Source organism: Vitis riparia, chromosome 19 (genome assembly GCF_004353265.1).
Source record: "Vitis riparia cultivar Riparia Gloire de Montpellier isolate 1030 chromosome 19, EGFV_Vit.rip_1.0, whole genome shotgun sequence".
In the NCBI taxonomy this organism is placed as follows: domain Eukaryota; kingdom Viridiplantae; phylum Streptophyta; class Magnoliopsida; order Vitales; family Vitaceae; genus Vitis; species Vitis riparia.
The window spans coordinates 5,025,904-5,051,261 of NC_048449.1; the positions used below are offsets into that span (position 1 = coordinate 5,025,904).

The 25,358-nt window shown below is 33.4% G+C and overlaps 2 protein-coding genes across 2 annotated transcripts; one reads left to right on the top strand and one right to left on the bottom strand.

Moving 5' to 3' along the window:
• Nucleotides 1-1,573: 1,573 nt before the first annotated feature.
• On the top strand, nt 1,574-2,576 carry LOC117909139 (two-component response regulator 24-like). The gene is made up of 2 exons (XM_034823031.1): nt 1,574-1,852; nt 2,403-2,576. The coding sequence occupies exons 1-2, from the start codon at nt 1,574-1,576 to the stop codon at nt 2,574-2,576; spliced, it is 453 nt and encodes a 150-aa protein (XP_034678922.1).
• A 16,615-nt stretch (nt 2,577-19,191) lies between these two features.
• On the bottom strand, nt 19,192-23,415 carry LOC117909141 (G-type lectin S-receptor-like serine/threonine-protein kinase At4g27290). Its single transcript, XM_034823032.1, has 7 exons — nt 22,143-23,415; nt 21,307-21,433; nt 20,914-21,145; nt 20,473-20,683; nt 19,778-20,015; nt 19,547-19,697; nt 19,192-19,476 (listed from the first exon to the last, which is right to left on the bottom strand). Exons 1-7 carry the CDS (start codon nt 23,413-23,415, stop codon nt 19,192-19,194), a joined length of 2,517 nt encoding a protein of 838 aa, XP_034678923.1.
• Between the last annotated feature and the right edge of the window lie 1,943 nt (nt 23,416-25,358).

The following is a 25,358-nucleotide window of genomic DNA, read 5'->3' on the forward strand; positions in this document are numbered from 1 at the left end:
TGACTTGTCTGGATGTGCAGCATGTGCTAGGGAGACTTTTGGACTGAGTAGCTGACCCAAATGACACGCCACAGACTAGAGTTATTTGGACTCGTTGATATTTTTCTAACTTTGAAACTATCCCACGCAAGTCATTGCCAGTTTTGGACTCAATTATATGGGTGTGTAAACTTTTTAACACCTTAGATATCGACATCAAACTGGTCCAGGCCAACTAGCTGACAAGAATTTTACGGTTGGGCACCATCGACTTACCATGCCTCCTGTGTTGAGACACTGCTTTTGTCTCCATCCCTTTCCACTAGTTTAATTCCAAGATAATTTGTGTTCTCATGAACCTGGTGGTGCTAAACAAGGTCCCATGCTATTATATTAGTTGAGGTGAATTTCTTTTCCTTTTCCTTGTCCTTTTTCTTTTTCAAGTTAGGATCACAAAGTCCACACCTAGTATCCAAGTTTTCAGAGTCATTCAAGGTATATGAATAAGAGGGTATTTGCAGAGGTGTCCAATAAGTTAAGAGGGTTTGAGTAAGGAGACCGTTTCTTTTGAATATCTGTTTGATTATTGTGACTTAAGACAAGAACATCAACCTCCATGTACAAATGTAACAGTGGACTATCAGTAAGGGGTCCATCCATAAATGGACTGAATGTCTAAATTTGATTTTCTATACCTCTTGAAATGGATTAGGGATTAGTTTCTCCCTTGAATGGACCTAATATTCAGTTTTCACATGACCAATCTCACCTCTTCTTTAGAAGAATTACATGGCGAAGAAAGAACCAAGAACAGAATGACTGTTGCAGCAATTCCCTTTCCTGGCCATGGTTTTATACCTATAAGAGACACAGGCAAAGACTAACCAGACTGCATAATTAGCTGAAACTGGCCCTTGCTTGTCAGGGTAAGAATTTGGCCCCAACACACCTTTGAAAGAAAAGACCAGGCTCTTTATGCTGAGGCGATGCAGCCTCAGTACCCAACAGCAGAACAATGGAAGACATGCTTTACCTTCATTTGAACAGAACAGTACAAATAATTACGGTTGAGAGATGAGAAAATCTAAAATATCACCATAAAAAGAAAAAATCCGGCCTTGGATTATGCACACTTTTTGTGAATCCAGGGCCTGGATTATGCACACTTTTTGCAAATCCATGCCTTGGATTATGCGCACTTTTGTGAATCCAAGTCGGATTATGCACGCCTTTTGCAAATCCATGCCTTGGATTGTTCACATTTTTTGTGAATCCAGGGCTTGGAGTATGTGCACTTTTTGCGAATCCATATTTTGGATTATGCACATTTTTTGTGAATCCACCTACCATGTAACTGGCATTTATTCACTTTTTTGTTCAAAAATGATAGGTGAGAAGAAACCATTGGTTGCCCACCATCTATATAACCTGTATACAAGTTTGTAGATGGTCACCAAATTTGAAGAGTTCTTTCTATAGGTATCAACATTGTGGTTTTGAATCCTTATATGCATATCTTTCTACTTTCTAAAGAATTGTTTTTCTTTCTTGTGTAAATATTATCAGGTTGGAAGGAAAATCAATAGGGTGTAAGATGGAGCTACCAAGTAAGATCAACAACAACGAGAAATCACTTCAACAAGGAATTTCACCTTCAGGAAATGGTGGTTTGATTTCAAATAGCAAGCTTACTGCACTTGTGGTGGATAGTGATAGAATTTGTCAAATATTGGAGAAAGCAATTTTAGAATCTCAAGGTGTTGAGACCCAAGTTGTGGGAAGTGGGAGAGATGCTCTGGATCTCTTGGCCTCTGGGGCAACCTTCAATCTCATCATCATAGCTATGGTACTCCCAATCATGAATGGAGTTGAGGTAAGCTTATCATTTTTGTATCCTGTGTGCAGCGTGTACTACATGTTTAATGTGTGGTATTGTTTCACCTCTCTGGTCAAGTTTATTAATTTGCCAACAATATAATTTAGAAAGAACAAAATGAATCTACCAAAGTCATGACATGCATACTAATTATGCTTTCTACTACAAGTACACAATTATGGTAAACGTGCAATGTGTAATATTCGTGTAATGTGTGGTACTTTTTCACCTTTCTTATATGTTAATTAGTTTGCTAACAATTTAATTTAGAAGCAATGTAAAGAATCTACCAAATTCATTCTAAATAATTCTTACTAATTATAGTTCCTGCTATATAGAAGAATCAAACTATCATTTAACCTTATATGATTAAATTATTTACTAGATCCCTAAACATTTTCCAATTTGTCCACACTTTTCTTTTTGTATATTTTAGAAATACATGTTTCTCTCTCTCTCTTTCTCTCTCTTTTTTAATATTAATGTTTTTATATTTTTTATTGTCATACTCGTGTATTTTTTATTCTTTATTATTCTTATATTATAGACCACTAGGCGGATTCGAGCAATGGGCATTTGTAGCAAAATGTTGGGTGTTACTGCATGCTCATATGAAAGGGAGAAGCAGGCATTTCTGGATGCTGGTGTGGATGAGTTCATTGAGAAACCGCTTACTCCTCAAAAGTTAGCCTCCATTCTAAGAGAGATGCGAAATGCATGAATGAGAGTTGGATTCAATAGAGGAGTATATCAATGTTTGGAACACAATCTTTGTTTTAGAAATGCATTTTGTCTATTTTAAATATCTAGCATGACATGGTCACTTATTTTGAGAACAAATTTGGTTAATCAAAACATGCCATTAGTAAAATTAAAACCAGAAACAAAATGTTCATTCATTGTAGGCTTGGTCTTCATTTAAAATTCCTATGCTACAAGAAAAAATGGGAATGTTGGAAAAAACTCAAGCAACCACAAGGTAAAGAAGCCAACCCCCTTCAAAAGACCAGGAAACACCAAAAGCAAAGCCAAGATTTGCAGGATATTACAACATACAAATGAATGGAATGTTTGAAAAAACAATAAATCCATCCAAACGCATATTGGGAAATGTTATGTGTTGAAGCTCCTATTATTGAATTTTAATGTAGAAAATTGGCTTTCATTGTATATAAAAGTGGGACTGATAAAGATTGAATAGACTGCAAAACCTGGCTGGAAAAACTTGGACAAGCTATTACCATCCCCCATCTTTGATCCATTCCAAATTACCTATCATCACTGAACTCACCTCAACAGTGATCACACAGTCACAGACCTGGAGACAAGCCAAAAAAAAGTTAACAAGAAATGCCTTCTATCCACCCTCTAATAGTGTAACAGGGTATTCATTGTCAGAAAAAACTGCATGCTTTCTTTGCTAAGAATTTCCTTCTTTCATATTCCTTTCAATGAAAAAACCAGTCTCTTTAGGCTGAGATAATGCACCCTCACTACTCAACATTAGAACCATAGAAGATATGTTTGATTGATCATCTGGATAACATTGAACACATAATGGTCCCACATTGAGTGCACATAGCAGTTGAAATTGATTATAGGCATCCCCCATGGATACATTAATCAGTTCCAAAGGCGTACCTTCCATATAGAGTGTCCCTGCCTACAACATTCAAATCATGATAGCAATAGTTCTATTGCAATGAAATAAAGAGATATTAGTTATTACTCCTCTTGTGAGTGTTTAGCTAGGTTGACAATTCCGGACAAAATTCTTAAGTGTCTCTAACTCAGTTTTTCCAAATCCTTCTTCAGACTACTTGCCTAATGAAGATCAAGTTATTGAATTTGCTAAAGAGACCAAGGTATGCACTTGATGTTGGAGTTGGATCGAATTGAATCAACCATATTGTTTAAATGTTATTTTTCTTAAAATATTTTTTAAGGAGTTGGGAAGGCTTGAGAATTATTTTTTACCAAGTGTTCAAAATGCTTTGTTCCAAGATTGATCTAAGCATAGGTTAGATCGATCTAGATCTCACTTTCTTGATGATATCTTATCCGTTGGATCAAGGGCTTCCTTCATTCAAAAACCTAAAAGTTGCTTCCTATTTTGTAGAGAGAACACTAGAGAGACACAACAATCCTCCTTTTTTGGTTCTCCTCTTCTTTCCTAATTTGGGGTTTTGGTTGCCAAGAAAATCCAACATTTTTATTGTGATCCAAATTTTTTTTTAATGGATTTTCTTGAGAAAAAATGGGTTGATTCCTTCATTCATCTCTTAATTTCTAAACTATTGGGTTTGGGACTTGAGTTAGGTAAATCCTTGTACACTTACTTTTTCTTCATGGTGGAATTTTTTATCAATTGTAGGCCTGTGATTTTTTATCTCTTTAGAGGTTTTCCATGTAAATTTTGATGTCTTATCTCTCTTTATCTTATTCTAATGCTTGATTAATTTTTAGTTTTAGTTTTTCATTTAATACTTGTGGATATAGATGAATGGAAGAACAATGAATGATATAGGCGTGATTTTATTTGGATATCATGGATAGTTTCTTTGTTTATTTTGGGCAATGTTATTCAATAGAATTGGAAACTTGCATCGATGAGAAATTGTACTTATGAAAATTGTCGGGGGAGTGTTGTTGCATTCATGTTTGCATATGATCTTCACTTTGTGTTGGAAAGTGTTTGAAAAGAAAATGAAAAATTGTAAAAAATCTCTAAGGTTAGATAAATTGTGTTGGGAGACCTTTTAAATCGGTCAATAACACTAATTCTCTCTCTCCCCCCCTAGGTGTAGTCTATCTTTGAGATTCACTTTCACCTTTGTTTCTTTTCCTACTTAAAATCTCTAGCACCAAAGCCCCAAATCTAAAAACATCTTATTTTATTGAGCACACTCCATCAATGGAATATTTTGGAGACATGTAACCAATCTAGGAGACCATTGAAGGAAGATATGAAGTTACAAGCAATAGAAATAAACAATTGGAAACATTTCTATAGGTACTTAATATGTTTCCACCACTTGTTTTTTTCTTGCTTCAAATTCATTTCCTCCAAAACAGCTAGCCATGACAAAGTTTGAAATTCTAGGGTTCATCTCATTATCAAGTAAAACATTATCCCTATGGATTATTCTAAACTTGGAGTCTTGATGAAGATGAAGAAGTCCACAAGCAATACTATTAATAATGACAAAGCATTTAAGCCAATCTAGTACCATTGTTTGCACTTGATCTGTCAATTTTTTTATTCATCCAAGATGATCCATTTTTCTTATTGAATTTTTGAAAAGTTGAAAATAATTTTGGAAAAAAATGAATTTAAAATTTTTCATAGGAGTGACTCATGCCCATTCTCAATGACAAGAAAAAATTGTCCAGAGAGCATGACAAGGGTAGTAGTTTTTCATACTCAAGGTTCAAAATCCTAATGGTTTATAGTAGGCCCAAATAGACTAGAAAAAAATGGAAGCAAACTTGGAAGCATTTGGTCAATCTCTAATACAAGGAAGGAATATGTCTAGAGAAATAAAACAAAAAAATAAATCACTAAAGCAATATGAGACTATTCATATTAAGGTTTTAGAGATAAACCAAAGATAAAGAAATCCAATTTTTTTTCTAGGCATGTATTTGTAGATCAACATTTTTTCTTCCCTATGAATGTGACATCCTAGAAGCTTCACAAGATTTCGATGTAGAAACTTGGATTGTATTATTATTTATTGAATGACGAGTTTGCCTTTGTTATTTACCCCTTTTATAATTTAGGATTTTGTGAGAAAGAGAAAAATATTATATGTACAATTGTAATTAAAAGGAGAAGCAGAGCCTTCACCATTATAACTTTTCCATCTTCATTTTATCAACGTATTTTTTAGTGTTAGTTAGTGTGCTCCATGGACCTAAGGATCACACTAATCATTGAACCACGTTAAAATCTCTTATCTTTATTTATTTCTACTCATGTGTGGTTGAGTTAACATGCCTCAATTTAGGAAACCCACTAATCAAAGGCCATTCCATGGAATGGATTGAAAGATCACGACCAAGCCACTCATAATGGTTTTGGATATCCACTAGAATTATGTGCATATGTAAAATCACCTTTGAGAGGGTCATCATTGCTCCTCCATGAAGATAGATACTAATCTAGGCTTGTCCATGTTCTTACCAAGATTCATGCCTAGTAGAAGAGTGTCGCCTGGGCAATCAAAACTCTACCATAAGAAGTTTTTTAGGTCATTATCATTTTCATTTTTTATGGCAATATTTCATAACTTCAAAATTTGGGCAATTGGATTCCTTATTGTCCACAATGAATTAGAAGACTAGATGATTTTATTAGAACCATTAAGAATCACAAGAATCCTTTGTTTGATGATGTCCTTTAAGTTAATATCTTGTTATTTTATGTCACCTGACAATTTTGAGTTAAAAAAATTTCTAGTAAAGCCAAAATTGAAAAATAAAAAATGTAAAATTAGGAACATGCGTTAAATTTGGATGGGAGAATTTTAAGAATTTTAATGGTCAAACAAATGAGTTGAATTTGTACCACATTAATGTTATTATAGAGAGTTTCTGAAGATATTATAATTAATAATTTTGGATTTGAAGAATTAATTATGTTGACAAAAATATAGATATATGGTTTAGTATTATTAGCAGTCAAACTTTATTGAAGAATGAGAAGTATAGATTGTTGATATTTTTATTGAAGTTAGATTGTTGAAGTTTAGAATTTGAATGCTATAATGGAATACCAAAACATCAGTTACTACAACAATGCTAGAATGCCATTTGAGCTTGCACCAATTTACAAATCAATGAGGGACTACCTCGCACCCAAGCCTACATGAGATTTTACATCAAGAAGAAATCTCCTAAATTCTTGGCCTACTCAAAAGTATTAATGAGAAATTATTTGCACAATGATTTTATAAATTTTTATTGATGTTAATAAAAAATGATGCTAGAAAAAATCAAAATTGTCCTTCATTGATAATTTTAACTCATAAAAATTGAAGACAAATTATTTATGTTCAATTTTGAGACTATTGAATTGTGTTAATGTTATATTATACATTGCATTTGCATCATAGCTGTGTTAATATGTTAGATATATATATATGGCAAAAAATAAGGCCAATAGAGAGGGCAAATTAAAAAAGAAATGAGATCTCTAATATGAAAAACATAAAAATTTACCCTAAAAAGACTTCAAATGAGAAGTGCATTTGGGTATGGACATACATCATTTGATGAAAGCCCAACAATAGTAGTACATTATATGATTGGGTGTATCCATTTCCATTTTCTATTAATTAGCAAGATCTATATATTTTATATATTTGGGTTAAAATAAAACATTTGTTTAATGTTTGAATGCTTATTTTCATGTAGTTTTAGCCTTTGATTATTACTTATTAACCCTCTTCGGTGCACACTAAGCAATGTGGAAATGCTCATCTATTTCTCTTCAATTTTTTTTTTAGAAACATGTACTATTCATGAGGACCCATTGGTGGATCAAGAGGGTTTCAAAATGTCCTAGGAGGTTTAGGAGTTGCTTAAAAATATTGATGTTTATTTGTGTTAAAATTTTGGATATGTACTAATGGAATTTAATATATGTAATTTAATTATACTTTGGTTTGTAATGAACAAAATATAGGAACACTTAATTTAGAAATGATGTAGAGACTTGGATGATTATCTTAGGTGAACAAGTAATAAGGTATTAATAGCATTTATTGGCTAGTGAAAGCTAATGGTTAGAAAAAGTGAGTTTGTTTAAAATTAATTTGTGATAATCCCAGTATATATAAGAAAAAAATCTGAGTTAGACAAGTTGATTACCATCTTAGATGAGTGATTGGAGCCAAAATATGTGCTCTAATGACACATATTCGATATGATTTGTGCACCAAAGGACATTCAAATCACCCAACTTGACCTAAATCAATGCTAAGGCCCTAGCCATGAGTTTAATCTATACTTTGGAGATTTATCTCAGGTTCAAGGGAAGAAAATTGTGCAAATTGAATGACTTTAGATTTTGAAAGATCAAGAAAGGGCTAAATGAGGAAATAAGTGAGTCAAGACTCATTGAATGTAAGGAAAGGCAAAACGAGGATATCATGAGGTTGGAGGATGATAAATGACCATTATGGAGTAAGAAAGAAGGCAAGAAAGCATGGGAAATGAGGCATGAAGCAAGATTGAGCTGCATGGAAATTTAGAACTCAAAAATCTGATGGCATTATATACTCTGACTTTGAGGACAAATTTGGAGCACTTTCTGGAGTCTATTATATACATACTATATATCGTTTCGAAGCTCGGGAAGTCAGGAGTCCAACGCTTCGAACGGTTTGCAAATCGGATCTGAAATGAAGAAGTTATAGCCATTTGAAGACAACTGCACCAAGATGGAGGGTCATTTCGAAATGATTTCGAAATTCAACTTATGATTTCGAAATTCAACTTATGAATTCGAAATCCACTTCGAAATGACACCAATTTCGAATTCACCCACTGCCACTTTGATGTTCCGCCTCCTCCACTTCGAAATGACACCAATTTTGAATTCACCCACTGCCACTTTGATGTTCCGCCTCCTCTACCTCGGGAATTGCATCTAAAGCACTCCATCCGCCCTAGGTGGACCCCACACGACTAGAAATCACCATTTTATTGTTTTTTAATCATTTTTAGGAAATTATTTTGTAATAAGTGGCCAATGAGAGTGTGCCACATGTTAGGTAATTGAGGATATTATATAAACTCTCTCAATTCTAGGTTTTAGGGATCTTGGATTTTTTTCTGGAGAGTTTGACATTGAAGGTGGAAGAAGACGAGAACTTTGGTTTGTTTTCTTTTTCTTCTTTATTGAATATATTGTTTTTAGTTTCTTTTGATTCAAATTATGGATTTTTACCCTATTATGGATTGTGAATGTGACATCACCCCCATGAGAGGCTAAGAGCCAACTTGGGGCTTGAAGCATGAAAACCTAAGGGCTAGGAAATCTATAGGGACAATGGGTAAATTACTATAACAATGAGATTAATTATTGGTTGGATGACAATTTATTATTATTTTTATCCTATCCTTGTGAGTTCGTTTAGGGAATAATACGGTAGGTTATTACTCGATACTAGTGATTCTTGGTAATTCTTGATCATTTGTTTTCCTCGTCTTACCAGCCGTTATTTGCCCCTAAACAAAGCTATAAGGAGTAGGAAGGGTTAAAAAGCCAAATCTTAAATTGATAATCAATCTCATTATTTGATGGTTTTAGGAATCTGTTTTAAAAAGGAAAAATTAGGTTTCGGATGCAATTTTGAGTTATAGAACCCAACTTGATCGCGAGTGGCCAAGGATCCTAAAAACCTAAGATCATATTACTTAAAATACCCTTGTTTTCTATAATTTCTATACCCTGGGTTGGATTGTGGAAAACCCCAAACTTGAATCAATTGAATTTAAAATCAATATTCATTTTCTCTTATTAATTTAATTTCTTTTACTTGGTTTCACATTATTCACATATTGTTTTTCACTTAAGGATTTAAACAAAAACAATTCATTTATTCTAGTATTGACAATTTTCATAAGCCAGTCCTTGAGAACGATACCCGGAATACTACAAAAGCCGTAGTGACTCTTTCTCTAGTTTTTCTTGACCAGAGTTACTACGTAAAAAGGCTAAGTATTTTGGTACAATAGAGAAATTTTGGTCAATGAGAGTAACCCTTAAGGTTAAACCTTTGACTTAGGGTCATGGGTCAAGTTATAGGTTGCTTGGAATTTGATTCGTGAGAGCATGGTATCAAAGCCAAGGTTGCAATAATCCTTGGCTTGGGATAGTATTTATGTGTATAGTTTTGTTTATTCATTTTTTTTATGTATTTATTTAATTGTCTATATGCTCATTTATTTATTTGTTTGTGACTTGTGTTTGACAATCTTTTATGGTAGTGTTTGTTGGTGGTAATAAGATGCAATACCATAATGATTGTGATGGAATAAATGCCTTATTATTATATGAAAATTTTCATAGATTTGTTAGATTATTTTGTATATCTATTTTTCTCATCTTGAAGTTTGATTGGATTAGGTTTTGTCTAATATTTGCAATGATGAGTAGGCCAAGATGAGAGAGAATAGAGAAAGATAAGGAAAAGGATTTAGTTAGAGAAAAACTAAGAGCAGCAACAAAGGAACTATAATAAACTACACTAAGAGGCCAGGCATAGGCCCCTAAATTTGTCTTGACCCATTATAATGTAATCCCACCCCTAGGCCCCTACACATGGTGCATCATCTTGGCTCATTTTTGGCTCATTCCATATTGGCACAAATTAGGCCCCCTTGCTCTTAGTCCATACATTTTTTATTTATATTATTTTATTTTAGCTCATTACACTTTTATCTTTATTTTCATTGCATTTATTTATTTTTTAACTTTCAATTTGCATTTTAAATAATCATGTGTAGAAAAAAAGGGTGTCATTTCATTGGGACTTTTAAAGTGAAAAATTAGAATTTAAAAAGGAAGTTAGAATTTTTAGAAAGGACTTTCAACAAAACATTGCAGCAAAATTTTTTTTTAAGGAAGACTTTGAGTATAAATGTTTTTCAAGGAAGACTTTGAGTAGAAATTTTTTAAGGAGACTTTTAGCTGATTTTTTTTTTTTTTTTTTGGAGAAAATAAAGTATAATATTTTTTAGGAAACACAATACACCCCTACAAAAAATTGAAAGTATAATTTTTTATTGGGGTAAGAAATGTAGAATGAAGAATTTTCTAAGGGCTAAGAGGGAAATTCTTTTTTTTCGTCCCTCTCTTTTCCTTCTTTAATTAACAAGATATCCACATGCTACTATCTATCAATACTCCTCCACTATCACTATCCACTTGCCATCGAGGAATTAAAACTGACATTACAACGTAGCACCTCTACCCCATCATCGCCAAAGATGGTTCAAAGTGTCAACCGATATTAGTAGATATCACCATATCACTGAGTTGTATCTATCTTGGTCTTGGCTGCAAAGAGTCCCATACTTGAGTTGGTATCAATGGGACCAACAATAATTCAATCAACTCAAATATGAATCCTTTAACCAACTCATGGTACAACTTGAACTTACAACACAAAATTTTTAAACTAATTCATTTTCAAAATAATCATTCTTACCAATAACCTTTTATCATTTTATTTTTATTTTTAGGATATATCATTATTAAAAATTGGTACTTGATGTAAAAATGAATATGGTAGTGTTTCAAAAAATGTAAGTTCTCATAAACTAAAATAGATAATATTAAATGTGATAGTTGTTAATTTATTAATTTATTGAGTATATCTAATTATAATTATTTTTCTAAGTTTTTTATTATTTATTTTAAGTTTTTTGAAATTTTAACTAGCATATTGTGCATATCATTTAATATTGATTTGAGAAATCAAGATGAATATGCCTTAAGACTTGCTAAGTTGGCAATCGATACTATGACTTTGAACCATGTTTTAGTTAAGGTTGAAGTCATCTCACATCAGAAGAAGGTAAAAAGAGGGGGATGGGTGAGAGAAACTTTCTTGTGCTATAAAAGAAATCCTCCATCCCCTACATTATTCATCCATAAAAAAAAAAAGGTTTTCATCATTTTGTAAGCTTTTATGTTCTCTCCTCCTAATTGAGAGAAATGTTATAATTTTGCCTTCATAGTGAACATTTTTCGATTTTGCCCCGTGGAGGTTTCCCTCATAATTAAGAAGATTTTTTACCTTGTAAGTGATTTTGTCCATTTTTTATTTATTGCTCTATTTGTTTAATTATTATATTTTCCAATTATTACTATGAGTATCACTAGTATTAGAGTCTAGGTTTAGAATAGTAGGTGGTTATTTGTGTGGTTAATACATGTTTAGGAAAGTTTTATCAAAAGGACAATAAGAGCATAAGGAAAGTGGGTTTTAAGTGAGGCCATTGTGACCCCTCCACCTTCTTGGGGACTTTCTTGGTATATTTAACATAGACACTTACTACTATCCTAGGTTATTGTTCAATGTAAAAGTAAAACAAATAGCAGTGAAATTTGAAATAGAAAAGTTCAATGGAAACAATTTTGGGCTATGGAAAATGAAAATGAATGTTATCTTAAGGAAGGAAAATTGCCTAGAAGCAATTGGTGAAATTCTAAAAAATGTTGAAGACAAAAAGTAAAAGCAAATGAATAGGGATGTTGTTTAAAACTTGCATTTAGTAGTAGTAGATAATATACGGTCAAGCATCTTAGAATTATAGTCGACAAAAGAAATTTAGGATACTTTGACAAAACTATATGAAGTCAAGTTGTTGCACAAAAAAAAAAAAAAAAAAAAAAAAAAAAAAAAAAAACTTGAAAAGAAAACTTTACATTATTTGGATGTTAGAATCTAATTCGATGATTGAACATAACAACACCCTGAAAACTTTGTTCTCTCAACTATCAACTATATAGCACAATATAGAAGAGAAGAAACGTGTTGAACTTCTGTTCCAAAGTTTGCTTGATTCATATGATCATCACATCATAAATGTGGTCAATGGTGATTTAAGGACAATGCTAGTCTTTAATGATGTTATGATTACTATACTTAAGGAAGAAAGTAAGGATTAAAACAAATAAGATAGAATATCATCTTCTCAATAAAATGAGGCTCTAATTATTTCTAGAGGAAGATCAACGGAATGTGGTTCTAGTGGGAGTCATAAATAGAACATGTTAAAGTCCTGGGATAAGAAGAAAGTTAAATGCTATCAATGTGGAAAGAAATGGCACATAAAATAAATAAATAAATAAAATATCGGCATTACAAAAGAGGGGTAGAGAAAAACAGGAAAAGAAAATAATCTACGCCATCAAATACTCAAAGTTGTGTAGTAAGCACTTTAGATGAAGATGAAATCTTGTATAGTAAGGAAACAATTGTAGAAGGTAGAAAAAAAATTGTTAAAGTTTGGTTAATTAACTTAGCAGTAGCATGGCAAATGACTTCTCATAGATAATGGTTTCACCAATATAAACCGATCTCAAGAGGACTAGTGTACATGGGTAATGACCGTGCCTCAAAGATTATTGACATTGGCTCTATCAAAGTAAAGATGGATGATGGTTTAATTCACACTATTCTAGACGTACTTGATTACTACTCAAAAAGTGCTATTTTGTAATTTGTAATTAACTCTTTTAAATACTCTTGAGTAGTAATTATTACCTTTTAACTCAATTGACATGTTAAGGACCCTTGCAATCGTTTCTAATCAAATTGTGTTAAGTTTTGGTGTTTTTGATAGCTTTTAGCTACACCAAAGCAATCCAAGAATGAGGGAGAGCTGTATATATTTCATGGCAAATCTTTGGAAGCTCAAATTCATGAAGAAACCAAGCTTTGGAGCCTCATAGTCCTTTGCCTTAGTCGTTCAAAGTATGCAAGGAAAAAGCATTGGAGAGAGGAAAACAGAGTAAGGAAAACAGAGGACAGCAGCTGTAGTCTTCCTTCGCACTTTTGGAGCACTTTTCGAAGTCCATTTTCTACATGCTATATACCATTTCAAAGCTCAGGAATTCAAGAATCCAACGCTTTAAACCGTGTACGATTTGGAGCTGAAATGAGGAAGATATGGCCTTTGGAAGACAACTGCATCCAGCTGAAGGGCAAATTCGCATCTTGCGAATTTGGAACTCCAACGTGTGAAATTTAAAACCAGCCTTGCGAAATGGAAGTAGATGGTAGTTGTGCAGTCGCGGTGAAGCCCAATATGCGAAAGTGATTTTGCAACTTGTGAACTTGGATCTCAACGTGCGAAAATGGATTCTAAGTTGCGAAATCAACTTGCGAAATTTTCGCAAGTCACCATGCAACATGCGAAACTGGGATATTTGTGCACCGACTCTTTTAGATCTTTTCTTCAGATATTTTTGTATAAATTTCCATTCTTCTCCTTGTAATCCACCAACCATAAGATTTCTTAGCTAGGAAAGTTGGAAAAACTTCTCTATAGATATTCCCTTGCATCCATTATAAAAGATATATAGATATCATATATAGAATCGACGAACAAAGCACTTGCTTTGTTTTTCATATATATTCTTGTTTTCTCATTAGTTTTCTTTCTAGCCAATCAAACTCTGAGGATTTTTCCTCAGAGGATGAGAGGCTAGGCTCTTTGTCTCTTGGAGTGAAGAAAGCCGGGTAAGTTTCCTCATGCATAAATTGGAAGTTTTGTTGTTTTAGTTTTTAATGAAGAGAAAGTGTGACCCGTTAATGGTTTTTATCTTTTTAGTTAACTTAAAACTCCTTTTAATCACCTGGGCCAACACTTGGTTAGGCAAGTGATCTCCGTCCATGGAAATGCACTGATTTATCTCTTACGAGCTTTTGGGAGGTGGTTTGAAGGTATGATTTTCTAGAATTGCCAACACTTGGTAAGCTTTTGGACTCCAAGGAGACATCCATTAGTTATCTCTTGCGAGCTTGTGAAGGGAAATCTAAGGTTAAATATCACCTTGAATGGCAAGTGCTAGGTGAGAGGCACGAGCCATTGCAAGTTGCATCAGTGAGCGGGATTTAGTGTTTGAACCCATTAAAGGGAAGCATCTGTACCACACCGGTTAGAGAATTAACTATATGTTAATTCTCTAATGCGAGGAAAGAAACAAGTGACCGGAACTCTCCTTTTTGTACAAAGAATCTGAGCCCAATGATCTAAACTCCAAGAAACACTTTTCTTTGTAATTAAAATCAGTTACTATTATTTTTGGTTAGCTTAAAACAAAATCTTTATTCAAACGTCTTTATGTTTTCTTTTAAAGCTAACCTTGAAATGAAAAGGCACCAATTTATCTTTGAATTAATATCAATTGTGAAGTGAAAACCCATCCCAGTGAATGACCCTAGAGCCACTATACTATGCTAGCTAAATGCTACCCCGGTATATGGTGAAATAGGTTTATAAATTTTGTTGATTACTCCCGTCTGAGGATTGAGATCAAAGCACATCAATTGAGTTGAATCAATTGGAACACCAATCGGGCATGAATCAGTACTAAATGTGAAAGGCTTAAAGAAGACTCTACTATCAATAGGGCAACTAGATCACCTTGGATATGAATTTCATGCTAAACAAGAAATCATGAAGGTAATTAAATGTGAACTTCTGGTGATGAAGACAAAAAATTACTGCAAATCTATACATACTACATGAGAGGACATATAAGCATAGACTTTTATTCTAAATTCTAGAGAAGACTTGATGATGAGGTGAATCAGAAAAAATATTGAAAATCCTCTCTAATTAAAGTTGCTTCCTAGACTCAAAACTTTAAGTTTATCATTCTATGAGCACTATGTTATCAGTAAGCAACATAGATTAAGATTCAATAGATCTACTAAAAGAAGTAAAGACATTCTAGACTTGGTTTATTATGATGTTTGGGAATCATTTGTCACATCTCTTAGGGGTGCAGACTATTTGGTGCTATTTGTAGATGATTACTTCAAAAGATGTTGGGTGTACCCCATTGAGAGAAAATCAAATGTTTCTCCGGTATTCAAAGCCTTTAAAGTGCATAAGGAGCTTGAAATGGGAAAAAAGATTAAATGTTTGAGGATAGACAATAGAGGAGAATTTTGTAGCTTGGAGTTTGATGTATTTTGCAATCAAGAAGGCATACAATGAAAAAACATTGTTACTTAACTCCACAACAAAATGGCATAGTAGACCGAACAAATAAAACTCTCATAGAAAGAATGAGAGCTATGTTAAAGACTGTGGAAATACCCAAAACGTTTTAGGCTAAAGTAACCAAAACCATTTGCTATATAATTAATAAGCCTATTAATAGTAATTGAGATGAAGACACCTAGGGACTGGTAAGTGGGTGGACTATTTCTCTTTACACACATTTGGGTGTCCTACTTATTTGATGTATAATGACTAAGAAAGAACAAAGTTGGATCTAAAATCCAAAAAATGCTCCTGCTTAAGGTATATTGATCGAGTAAAGGGGTATTGTCTATGGAATCCCATTACCTGCAAGGTTACCATTAGTAGAGATGCAATCTTTATAGAAGACATGTTACAAAGTGAAGAAGGAGATAACACATTGATGAAAAATATAGATACTATAAGTTTTATTGAAAACAAATAGTTAGAACAAAGAACAACCAAAATCTTTTGAAGTAGTTCTAGAGCTATATAAACAAGTACCAGTTAAGTTTGAGACAACTAAAGTGCGACAATCAATCAAAGAAAAAAGAAAACCTTCATACCACTCAGAGTTTGTTATGGCAACTGATGTTGCATACCGTCTCATTACAGAAGATGAAGAGCCTTCAAATTATAGGAGATCCTAAACTGTTCAGATTCATCTTTATGGATGACAACAATGCAAGAGGAGGTTGAAGCCTTACATAAGAACCAAATTTGGAAACTTGTACCACTACCACCTAGAAGAAAAACTATTAGAAACAAGTGGCTCTATAAGTTCAAATGTGATAACAATGACTAAGTAGAGCGATATCGTGCAAGACTGACAGTTAAAATATATACTTAGATAGAAGGTGTTGATTTCAACAAGATATTTTTCTCTAGTTGTTTGGCTTACATAAATTCAAGTAGTCTTGGCTATGTGTGCTAGATTTGATTTACACATTGACCAAAAAATTGCATTTCTTCATAAAGAGCTTAAAAAAGAAATTTATATGCTCCAATCGGAAGACTTTCAAGAAAATAGGAAGAGAACTTGATTTGTAAGTTAACCAAATCTTTATACGACATAAAACAAGTGCTAAGATGTTGGTACAAGAGATTTGATTCCCTTATATTGAGTCTTGGGTACAATAGACTCAATTCAAATCATTGTATATATTATAAGAGGTTTGACGATGATGATTTTATTATATTGTTATTGTACGTGGATGACATGTTAGTTGTAAGCCTTAACAAAGATCGAGTCTAAGAATTAAAGGCACAATTGGTTAGGATGTTTGAGATGAAAGATCTAGGACTAGTAAACAAGATTCTAGGAATGCAAATTCACTGAGATAAACAAAGTAGGAAGATTTGGCTCTCACAACAAATCTATTTGAAGAAAATTTTACATCGCTTCAACATGCATGATTGTAAGACACTTTCTATCCCATTTTTTTATGAATTATAAATTATCCTCAAGTATAAGTCCTAGTAATTAAGTAGAAAGGATGGAGCTATCTTGAACACCGTATGCATCAATAGTAGAAAACTTAACGTTTGTTATGATTTGTATAAGACTAGACATTGCATAAGTAGTAGGAGTAGTAAGTCAATTCATGGCAAATTCGAGGAGAAAACACTAAAATGTAGTTAAGAGGATTCTTAGTTACATCAAAGGGACGTCAAATGTTACATTGTGTTTTGAAGGATCAAAATTCATCATCAAAGACTATGTTGATTCAGACTTTGGAAGTGATCTTGATAAAAGGAAATCTACTACAAGTTATGTGTTCACTTTTACAAGAGTAGCTGTGAGCTGGGTTTCAAAACTCCAAACTATTGTGACTCTATATACAATAGAAGCAAAGTATATGGTAGCTACATAGGCTTGCAAAAAAAGTTATTTGGATAAAAAGGTTATTGGAGGAGTTTGGGCACAAAAAAAAAATAAATAAATAAAAATTCCTTGTTTTGTGATAGTCAATGTCTTGCATATTCCAAGGAATCTAGTCTTTCATTCCAAGATTGAGAAAATATGGGTTCAATATCACTTTGTTCGAGAAGTGGTGGAAGAAGGAACTGTGAATATGAAAAAGATCCATACAAATGACAATCTAGCAGATGCCTTGATAAAACCAATAAATACTGACAAATTTAGTTGGTACAAATCCTCTTATGGCTTGGAAATAACATAAGCAACATGTGATAGGGAAATACATGGAAGAATGACTTCAAGTAGGAGAATGTTAAGGTTGAAGTCATCCCACATAGGAAAGAGACAAAAAGAAAGGGACCTTCATTATGCTATAAAAGAAGACTTCCACCCCTTACAGTATTCATCCCAAAAAAACCTCCTCCTAATTGAGAGAAATGTTGTAATTTTGTTTTCATAGTGAATATTTTTCGATCTTGCCTTGTGAAGGTTTCCCTTCTAATTAAGAGGGTTTAACATGTAAGTAATTTTTTCAATTGTTTTATTTATTATTTTATTTATTGCTTTATTTTCTTTTTATTATTCTATTTCCAAATTATGGTTGTAGGTATCATTTCATAACAACTTTGGAAGGTCATCCATGCCCTTCCATGTTGACAAGAACCCATTAAACCTATTACTATGTTTCATTCTAATTTCATGCCTTGTAGAAGAGTATTGCATGGATATCAAAACTCCGCCATAGGAAATTCTCTAGATCACTATCATCTCCAATTATCATGGCATAATTTTTAAATTCCAAAAGTTGAGCATTTGAACTTTCTACATGAATGTATTACAATACAATGCTATTAAGAACACCAAGAATGGAAAGAGTCATTGGTCCATGACCTTTAAAATTCCTTATAAATTAGCTCAGTGGGAATTATACTAGTCTCCATAAACACTTTCTTGCATCATATCCCTAAGTTTGAATTTGTGGAATTCTCTAGGCTGAAAAACCCTAGTTTAAAGCTTCCAACAATTACAATGAATATCACACCATCTATAATGAGTTGATTTAGGGTTGACTCACATATAACATGACAATTTTGGTTTGTTGGCCATGATCAATCAATCATTCTTCCTAGATATATATATATATATATGGCATATATTCCCTTCAAATAGATAAGAAAATAAATTCCAATTTATGGCTAGAATCTACTTAAATACCATATGTTAGCTTCACAAAATAATTAAGCACATGTTGTTTGTGGTCATTTTTTTTTTCTTTTATTGATTCTGACATGTCAAGATTGTAATCTCATTAAATTATTCGAGAGAGAAACCAAAACCCATTATAGCATAAATGAAATATATAAAAAAAAGACCAAAAACAGAGTTAAGGTTTCCCCTAAAAGATGCTACTAATTAGTATTTTTGAAAATAATAGCTTTTATTACATGGTCAACTTCTATTATTGAACTTATATACTATGAATAACCATCATCATCCATACAAAAGGCAGTAGCAAAGATTGCATACCTGATAATATCTTAGATGAGTCAAAGTTGAGAGAAGTTGCCAAAAGTAGTTGAAACTTAAGCTTATATGGTCACAAGTCTAAAAATAACAAAACATCAAAATGATACATCTTCTATCGTGCTTCCAACTGTGTGATGGTGCACTGAGTACCAGAAGAAGAATTTGCTTCCATCATATTCCTATCAATGAAGAAACAAGGCTCTTTGGGCTGATATAGTGCATCCTCACTACCCAACAACAAAACCACAGAATGCATGTTTGGTCGATCATATGGGAATCGTTGCACACATAATAGACCCAAATTGATTGAACGTAGCACTTCCGATAGATTGCAAGTGTTCACGATTGATGCATCAATAAATTCCGAAGACCTACCTTCTATATAAAGTGTCCATGCCTAGACAATTTAAAAGAGGATTAGCACTACTTTTATATATTGAAATAAGGAAACATTACCAAATACTTACATGCCCAAGAAGATTAAGCTCATGGTCTGGGTGGTTAAAACCTCTGTTTCTCTTCCCGCTTATAATCTCTAGTACCAAAACACCAAAGCTAAAAACATCGGATTTTGTGGAATACAATCCTTCACTTGCATACTCTGGAGACATATAACCTCTGTAGGAAGCCATTGACGAAGAGATTGAATTCACAAGCAACAGAGATAAGATTATATACACATCACTAGATATACTTACAATGTTCCAGCCACTCTTGTTGTATTTGCTTCAATTTCATTTCCTCCAAAACTTCTTGCCATTCCAAAGTCCGAAATTTTTGGGCTCATTTCATCATCTAGTAAAATGTTTTCAGCTTTGAGGTCTCTATGGATTATCCTGAGTCTGGAATCTTGATGAAGATAAAGAAGGCCTCGAGCAATCCCATTGATAATGAGGAAGCGCTTAGGCCAATCTAGTATGATGCTTTGCATTTGACCTGTTCATTTTTTCATCATTCAAATTAACTTGTTCTACTACTTAGATTGTTGAATATAAATGAAAAGATTGCTAAGAAACAAATGATTTCAAATTCCATGAGAGTTGTTTAGAGCAATGACATGTAAAAACAAAAGGGAGTATGATTGAAACTCATTCTTAGTGATTAAAGAACACTGTTAAGGACACACAAATGGATAAGGGATCTTAATGGTAGGGATCCAAACCCATAGTTTTTCATATAAGAGCCAAAAGATTATAGAAAATAGAAGTAAGAAAGATTTTCCATATTAATACACCTATTCTTTATCTTGGTCCCAACAATTTTTCTTTAGGATCAGTCAAATCTATTATAAATAAAGAATTTTCCTAGCATATGCATAGGAAAGGAGAAAAACAAAAAACAAAAACCACTCAAGTAGATAAAGAAACTAAATAGTGGTATTAGAAAGCCAAACCAAAAATGAACAGGTCCAAGCTTTTGTTGGGCAAGTATTCGTATATCAACATCCTTTCTCTGCCATGAATGCAACATCCAAGAAGCTTTACAAGATTTCGATGTTGAAGTTTTGCAATGGATTCAACTTCATTTTTGAACTCTTCTAATCCTTGTCTAGAAGTTTTTGACATCATCTTCACTGCTATTTCTTGTCCCTCTTGCAATTTTCCCTAAAAATATAAAATTCTTTTTATTCCAAAGCTTTGCATATTAAATGAAACTTGTCAATATTCAAAATGAGGAGCCCTAAACAAATTAGTGGCACAAAAATATTAGCACATGTACTGGTTTCAAGACATTAAGGCATATATCTAAATGTGGCTTCATTTAGATACTATGAGGATTGAGGACATCGATAACTTCTCAAAAACTTGTAAGTTGTTGTAGGGTATACCCTTACCTTGTAAACAGGTCCAAAACCACCCTCTCCAAGCTTATTGTCACTAGAAAAGTTATTAGTGGCATTCAATAATGTATCCAAGTCAAATAATGATAGCTCTAGATGCTTCCAATCTTCATTGGTTTCACCTCCTTTTGAATTGTGTTCAATGTATCCTAAAAAATGGAGAATGGAATGAAGAATTAAAGAATGCATAAATTCTATATACAGAAACCATGAACTTGATCTATTTCTAAGCCTAGATCATTTCTACATTATTCAAAATAAGCTAGGTCAATCTCTTGCTCCTTTTTTTAGTAATACATAATCAGATAACATGTGAAAGTACTTCTGACTAATACACTTAGTGATACGAGCACTATAATTTGTTAATTACCTTTTCTCCTTAGCTGCTTCTTCCTTTTCAGCACATACAAGGTTAAGACTAGACTTAAAAGAACTATTCCTGTAATTGATATAGAGATGACAATGGCTTGCTTTTTCTTCTTCTTGGAGCTGCTATTTTTTCTTGAAAAAACATCTTGACACAGATGGAAAGAAATTAAGCAGGAAAGCCAGGAAATAAAATAGAAAAACCATAAATTCCTATGAATAGTAACCATTGATCCAAAATATATTTGTAGTTTACAAACATGAAAGTAGGAGTTCAAGGAACTGTAGTTTTCATAGGATTTAAGGGCACAAATCAGTTGGTGTATTACTGTGTTATAGCATCTGCTACACAATAATTGAAATCTAAAAGAAAATATTCCAACTTTTGAGTAGACCTCTGTTTTCCACTCTAGTCTTCAAAAAATAAGAGTCCATTTAGCAAATGATTTTAGGATGCATTTTTAACCTAAAAAGTGTTTTTGAAAAAACATTAGATGTTTGCCAAAATTTAGGAAATATTTTTAAAATTTTGAAAAATTACTTGTAGTATGGAAAAATCACTTGTAATATTTTCTAGAGAAACACTTGATATGTGATTCTCATAAAAAACACTCATGAGAAAACACTCCAAAACACACTCTAAGTATTTTATTCCATGAAATAATGTGCTTAGTAATTGGTCTCAAATTTTTCACACTAGCGACAATTGAGACAGAGGTAAAGCTTTAAGCTGCAAAATCAAGGGATAAAACTAGAGCCACGTATGCAAGGTGAAAAATTAAAAACCTTTGAATAAATATACCATGAAATTTGTATGAGATTTATGTTTCTCAAGTAAGAAAAAGAAAAGTTCATACCTAATTCTGATGTAGCCATCCTTACGTAAAACTCTTGCCCATTTTGAGTGAATTCTCTGATGTCAATCAACTCACCAAACCAGAGCAAGCATCCACTTCCTCCTCCTCTGATATCTGAATTTGCATAAGCAGTGCAAGTGCACTTCCTCAAACACAGGGAAGCACATTCCTTAAGGTTCATGCTTACATTAAACCAGGAGGTCTGCGTGTCTGGCAGTTTCACATCAGAGAACTTTGCAAATCCATCACCCTTCTGACAATCCAATGGAGTATTTGGAACACATCCATGGGACCAATCTGCCTCCTCCCATTTGCTTTGGAACTTTGGCCTAAATCCTTTCATACACTCACATTTTGGAGATTGGTCAATCTTACAGATGCCATATGCTCCACAAAATGCATAATTGTCACAGTCATCCCTCTGTGCAGTTGAGTAAAGAGTCCATCCAGTGTTTTTATCAGTCCATTTTAACTTCCGTAGAGAACCATCAGGATTTAACACATGCCTCAAAATAACAGAGCGATGAACAATATTATAAAATATATATATCTCCTTTTCATTAGAAACAAAGTTAAATGTGTAAACTGAGTTGTTTGTTAATTGAGGTATTCCACTATATCGAACACCATTCCATGGTCCTGCACGAAAGTTTACTACAAAACCATTCCTCAAAACTAGTTGTGGAAATCCATTTAGGTCAATCTCACAAGTGAAATTACCTTTAGAAGGGTCATCGGCACTCTTCCATGATGACAGGTACCAATCCAGGCCTGTTACTCTGTTTCTTCCAAGCTTCATACCTGGTAGAAGAGTATCGCCTGGATAATCAAAACTCTGCCATAGGAAGTTTTCTGGGTCACTATCATTGCCACTTCTCATAACAAGATTTCCAGATTCCAAAAGCTGAGCATTTGGATCCTCTGCAGAACGTGATGAATTAGAATTCCAAAGAATTCCATTAGTATCGTTGACCACAACAAGAATTCCCTGCTGAGTGACTTTTAAAACACCTGATGAATCAGCTAGTGGACTTTCTCTATTGGCAACCCATACCACTGTCCGAGGAGCCACTTTCTTGTACCATATCCCCAAGTATCGATTCTTGGAATTACCTGGACTGAAGAAACCCAATTCAAAGGTCCCACCTGCTGAAGTGATGGTCTCACCGTCTCTAATGTGTTGATTTACAGTTATGGTGTCTACTGCAATAGAGATTCTTATGAGGGAGAATACATAGGAGAAGACAAATACAACAGCTCTAAGAGCATTCATAGTTGTTCCTAGATAAGGAATGCCTGAGATTTTAGGTGTTTTTCATGTCTCCTTATATTTTTATTCCCCCTGTAAGATTTGTCACACATTTCTTCATACATCAAAGTCAATGTAACTTTCCATTGGTCAACCATAACTTGGGAAATCTGTTCATTCCATTTTTTTTTAATTTGTATTCTATGGTGTGGTCCCTTGAGTTGAATATATGAATGAACATCGCATCCACATCCAAATTTAATTTTCCATACCTTTGAAAATGGACTAGGGATTAGTTTATACTACTTAGTATGGCCAATCTTATCTCTTCTTTAATTAGAAGCATTACAAGTTGAAGTAAGGACCAATAACATATTTTAGGTGTTTTCCAAGTCTCCTTATATTTTCCTTTCCCTCCTAAGAATTGGCATTGGGTTTGATTGGTTTGACTTAGAGAAGAACATTACCTCCACATATATGCCTATCAGTAACATCCATCGTTGGACTAATTATCCAATGGTCATCATCTTCTCCTGCCTCCAAATTTGATTTTTCTATACCTCTTAAAATGGACTAGGTATTAGTTTATCCCTTTGAATCAAATATCCTAGATTACAACAATATATGACCAATCTCACCTTTTCTTTAGAGCTATGTTTCGTTCATGGAAAGTATTAAGAAAAGAAAAAAAAAAGTGGAGAAAAATAGTTTTCTCATATTTGGTTTCATTGTGGAAAATATGAAAGAAAATCAAAATTAATTTAAATTAGTTAGAAATTCATGCATCTTAAAATTATTTAGTCTTTATATAATGGAGGAAAGTAAGTAAAATAAGTTTGAAGAAGCATATAAAAATATTTTATTGACTTTGATTTTTTATTTATTTTTTTCCTTCACTCTTTTTTCTTGACATTTTTTCTCCCTATTTTCTTTTTCTCACATTTTTTCTCAAATTTTTCAAGAATCAAACATAACCTAAAAGAATTACAAGTTGACGTAAAAAAGACCAAGAACAAAATGAATGTTGTAGCAACCTTCTTTCCTTGCCAAAGTTTACAGGATAGGTTAGTTACAACTCACAGCCACTGGTAGGATTGAAATAAAAATGCATACAAGGAATACTGAAGAGTAGCTTTCATGACGTGTCATGATGTGCTAGGAAGACTTTTGGACTGACTAATTAGCCCAAAAGATGCCCACTGGCTACCGTTATTTGGAGTATCTTGAGAGAATGTTTCCATATCCACTGGCAATCTTTGCACCACTTTCCGATGCCATTATATCTCTCATCTCTGTAGCCACAATATCTAATCAAGCATGGACCAAGTTAGCAACCTTGTATGCCAATCAGTCTAAAGTCCGAATCATGGATCTTAAGGACAAGCTTACCTATGCAAATAAAGGAGACAACCATTACTGAGTACATGTATATAGTGCACAATGGATGGATTGGCTCTTGTCAATGTTCATATTAATGATGATGATGTTCAACTTCATGTTCTTCATGGTCTTAGGAAGGAGTCCAAAGATGTTTGCACTATAGTTTGAAATTGTAAGTTCTCATGACCTTTGAAGAGCTTCATGATGCATTGATTAAACATGAAAGGTCCCTAAAGGAAAAGAAGCTCACTCAAACAACTCACCTTTCACGCTACCAATTACTCTCAAAGATCAAGGGAGCCCACCAATCTCTAATCCAAGGGATCATACAACAAAGGTATCAATCTAAAGGCACCATGAACCCAATTTCTGATTGTGAGCATGGACATCAAAGCTGTAACCAGAACCACTCCAAGCTTCAATCTAATATGGTGTGTCAATTGTGACAAACCTGGCCACAATGCCAAACACTACTACCAAATTTGAGGGTATTCACCTAAAGCACCATAAGCTAATTATACCACTCAAATTAGTAGGTCAAATCCTTACCATTGGTTGACTGACTCTAAGGCATTACACCACATCAC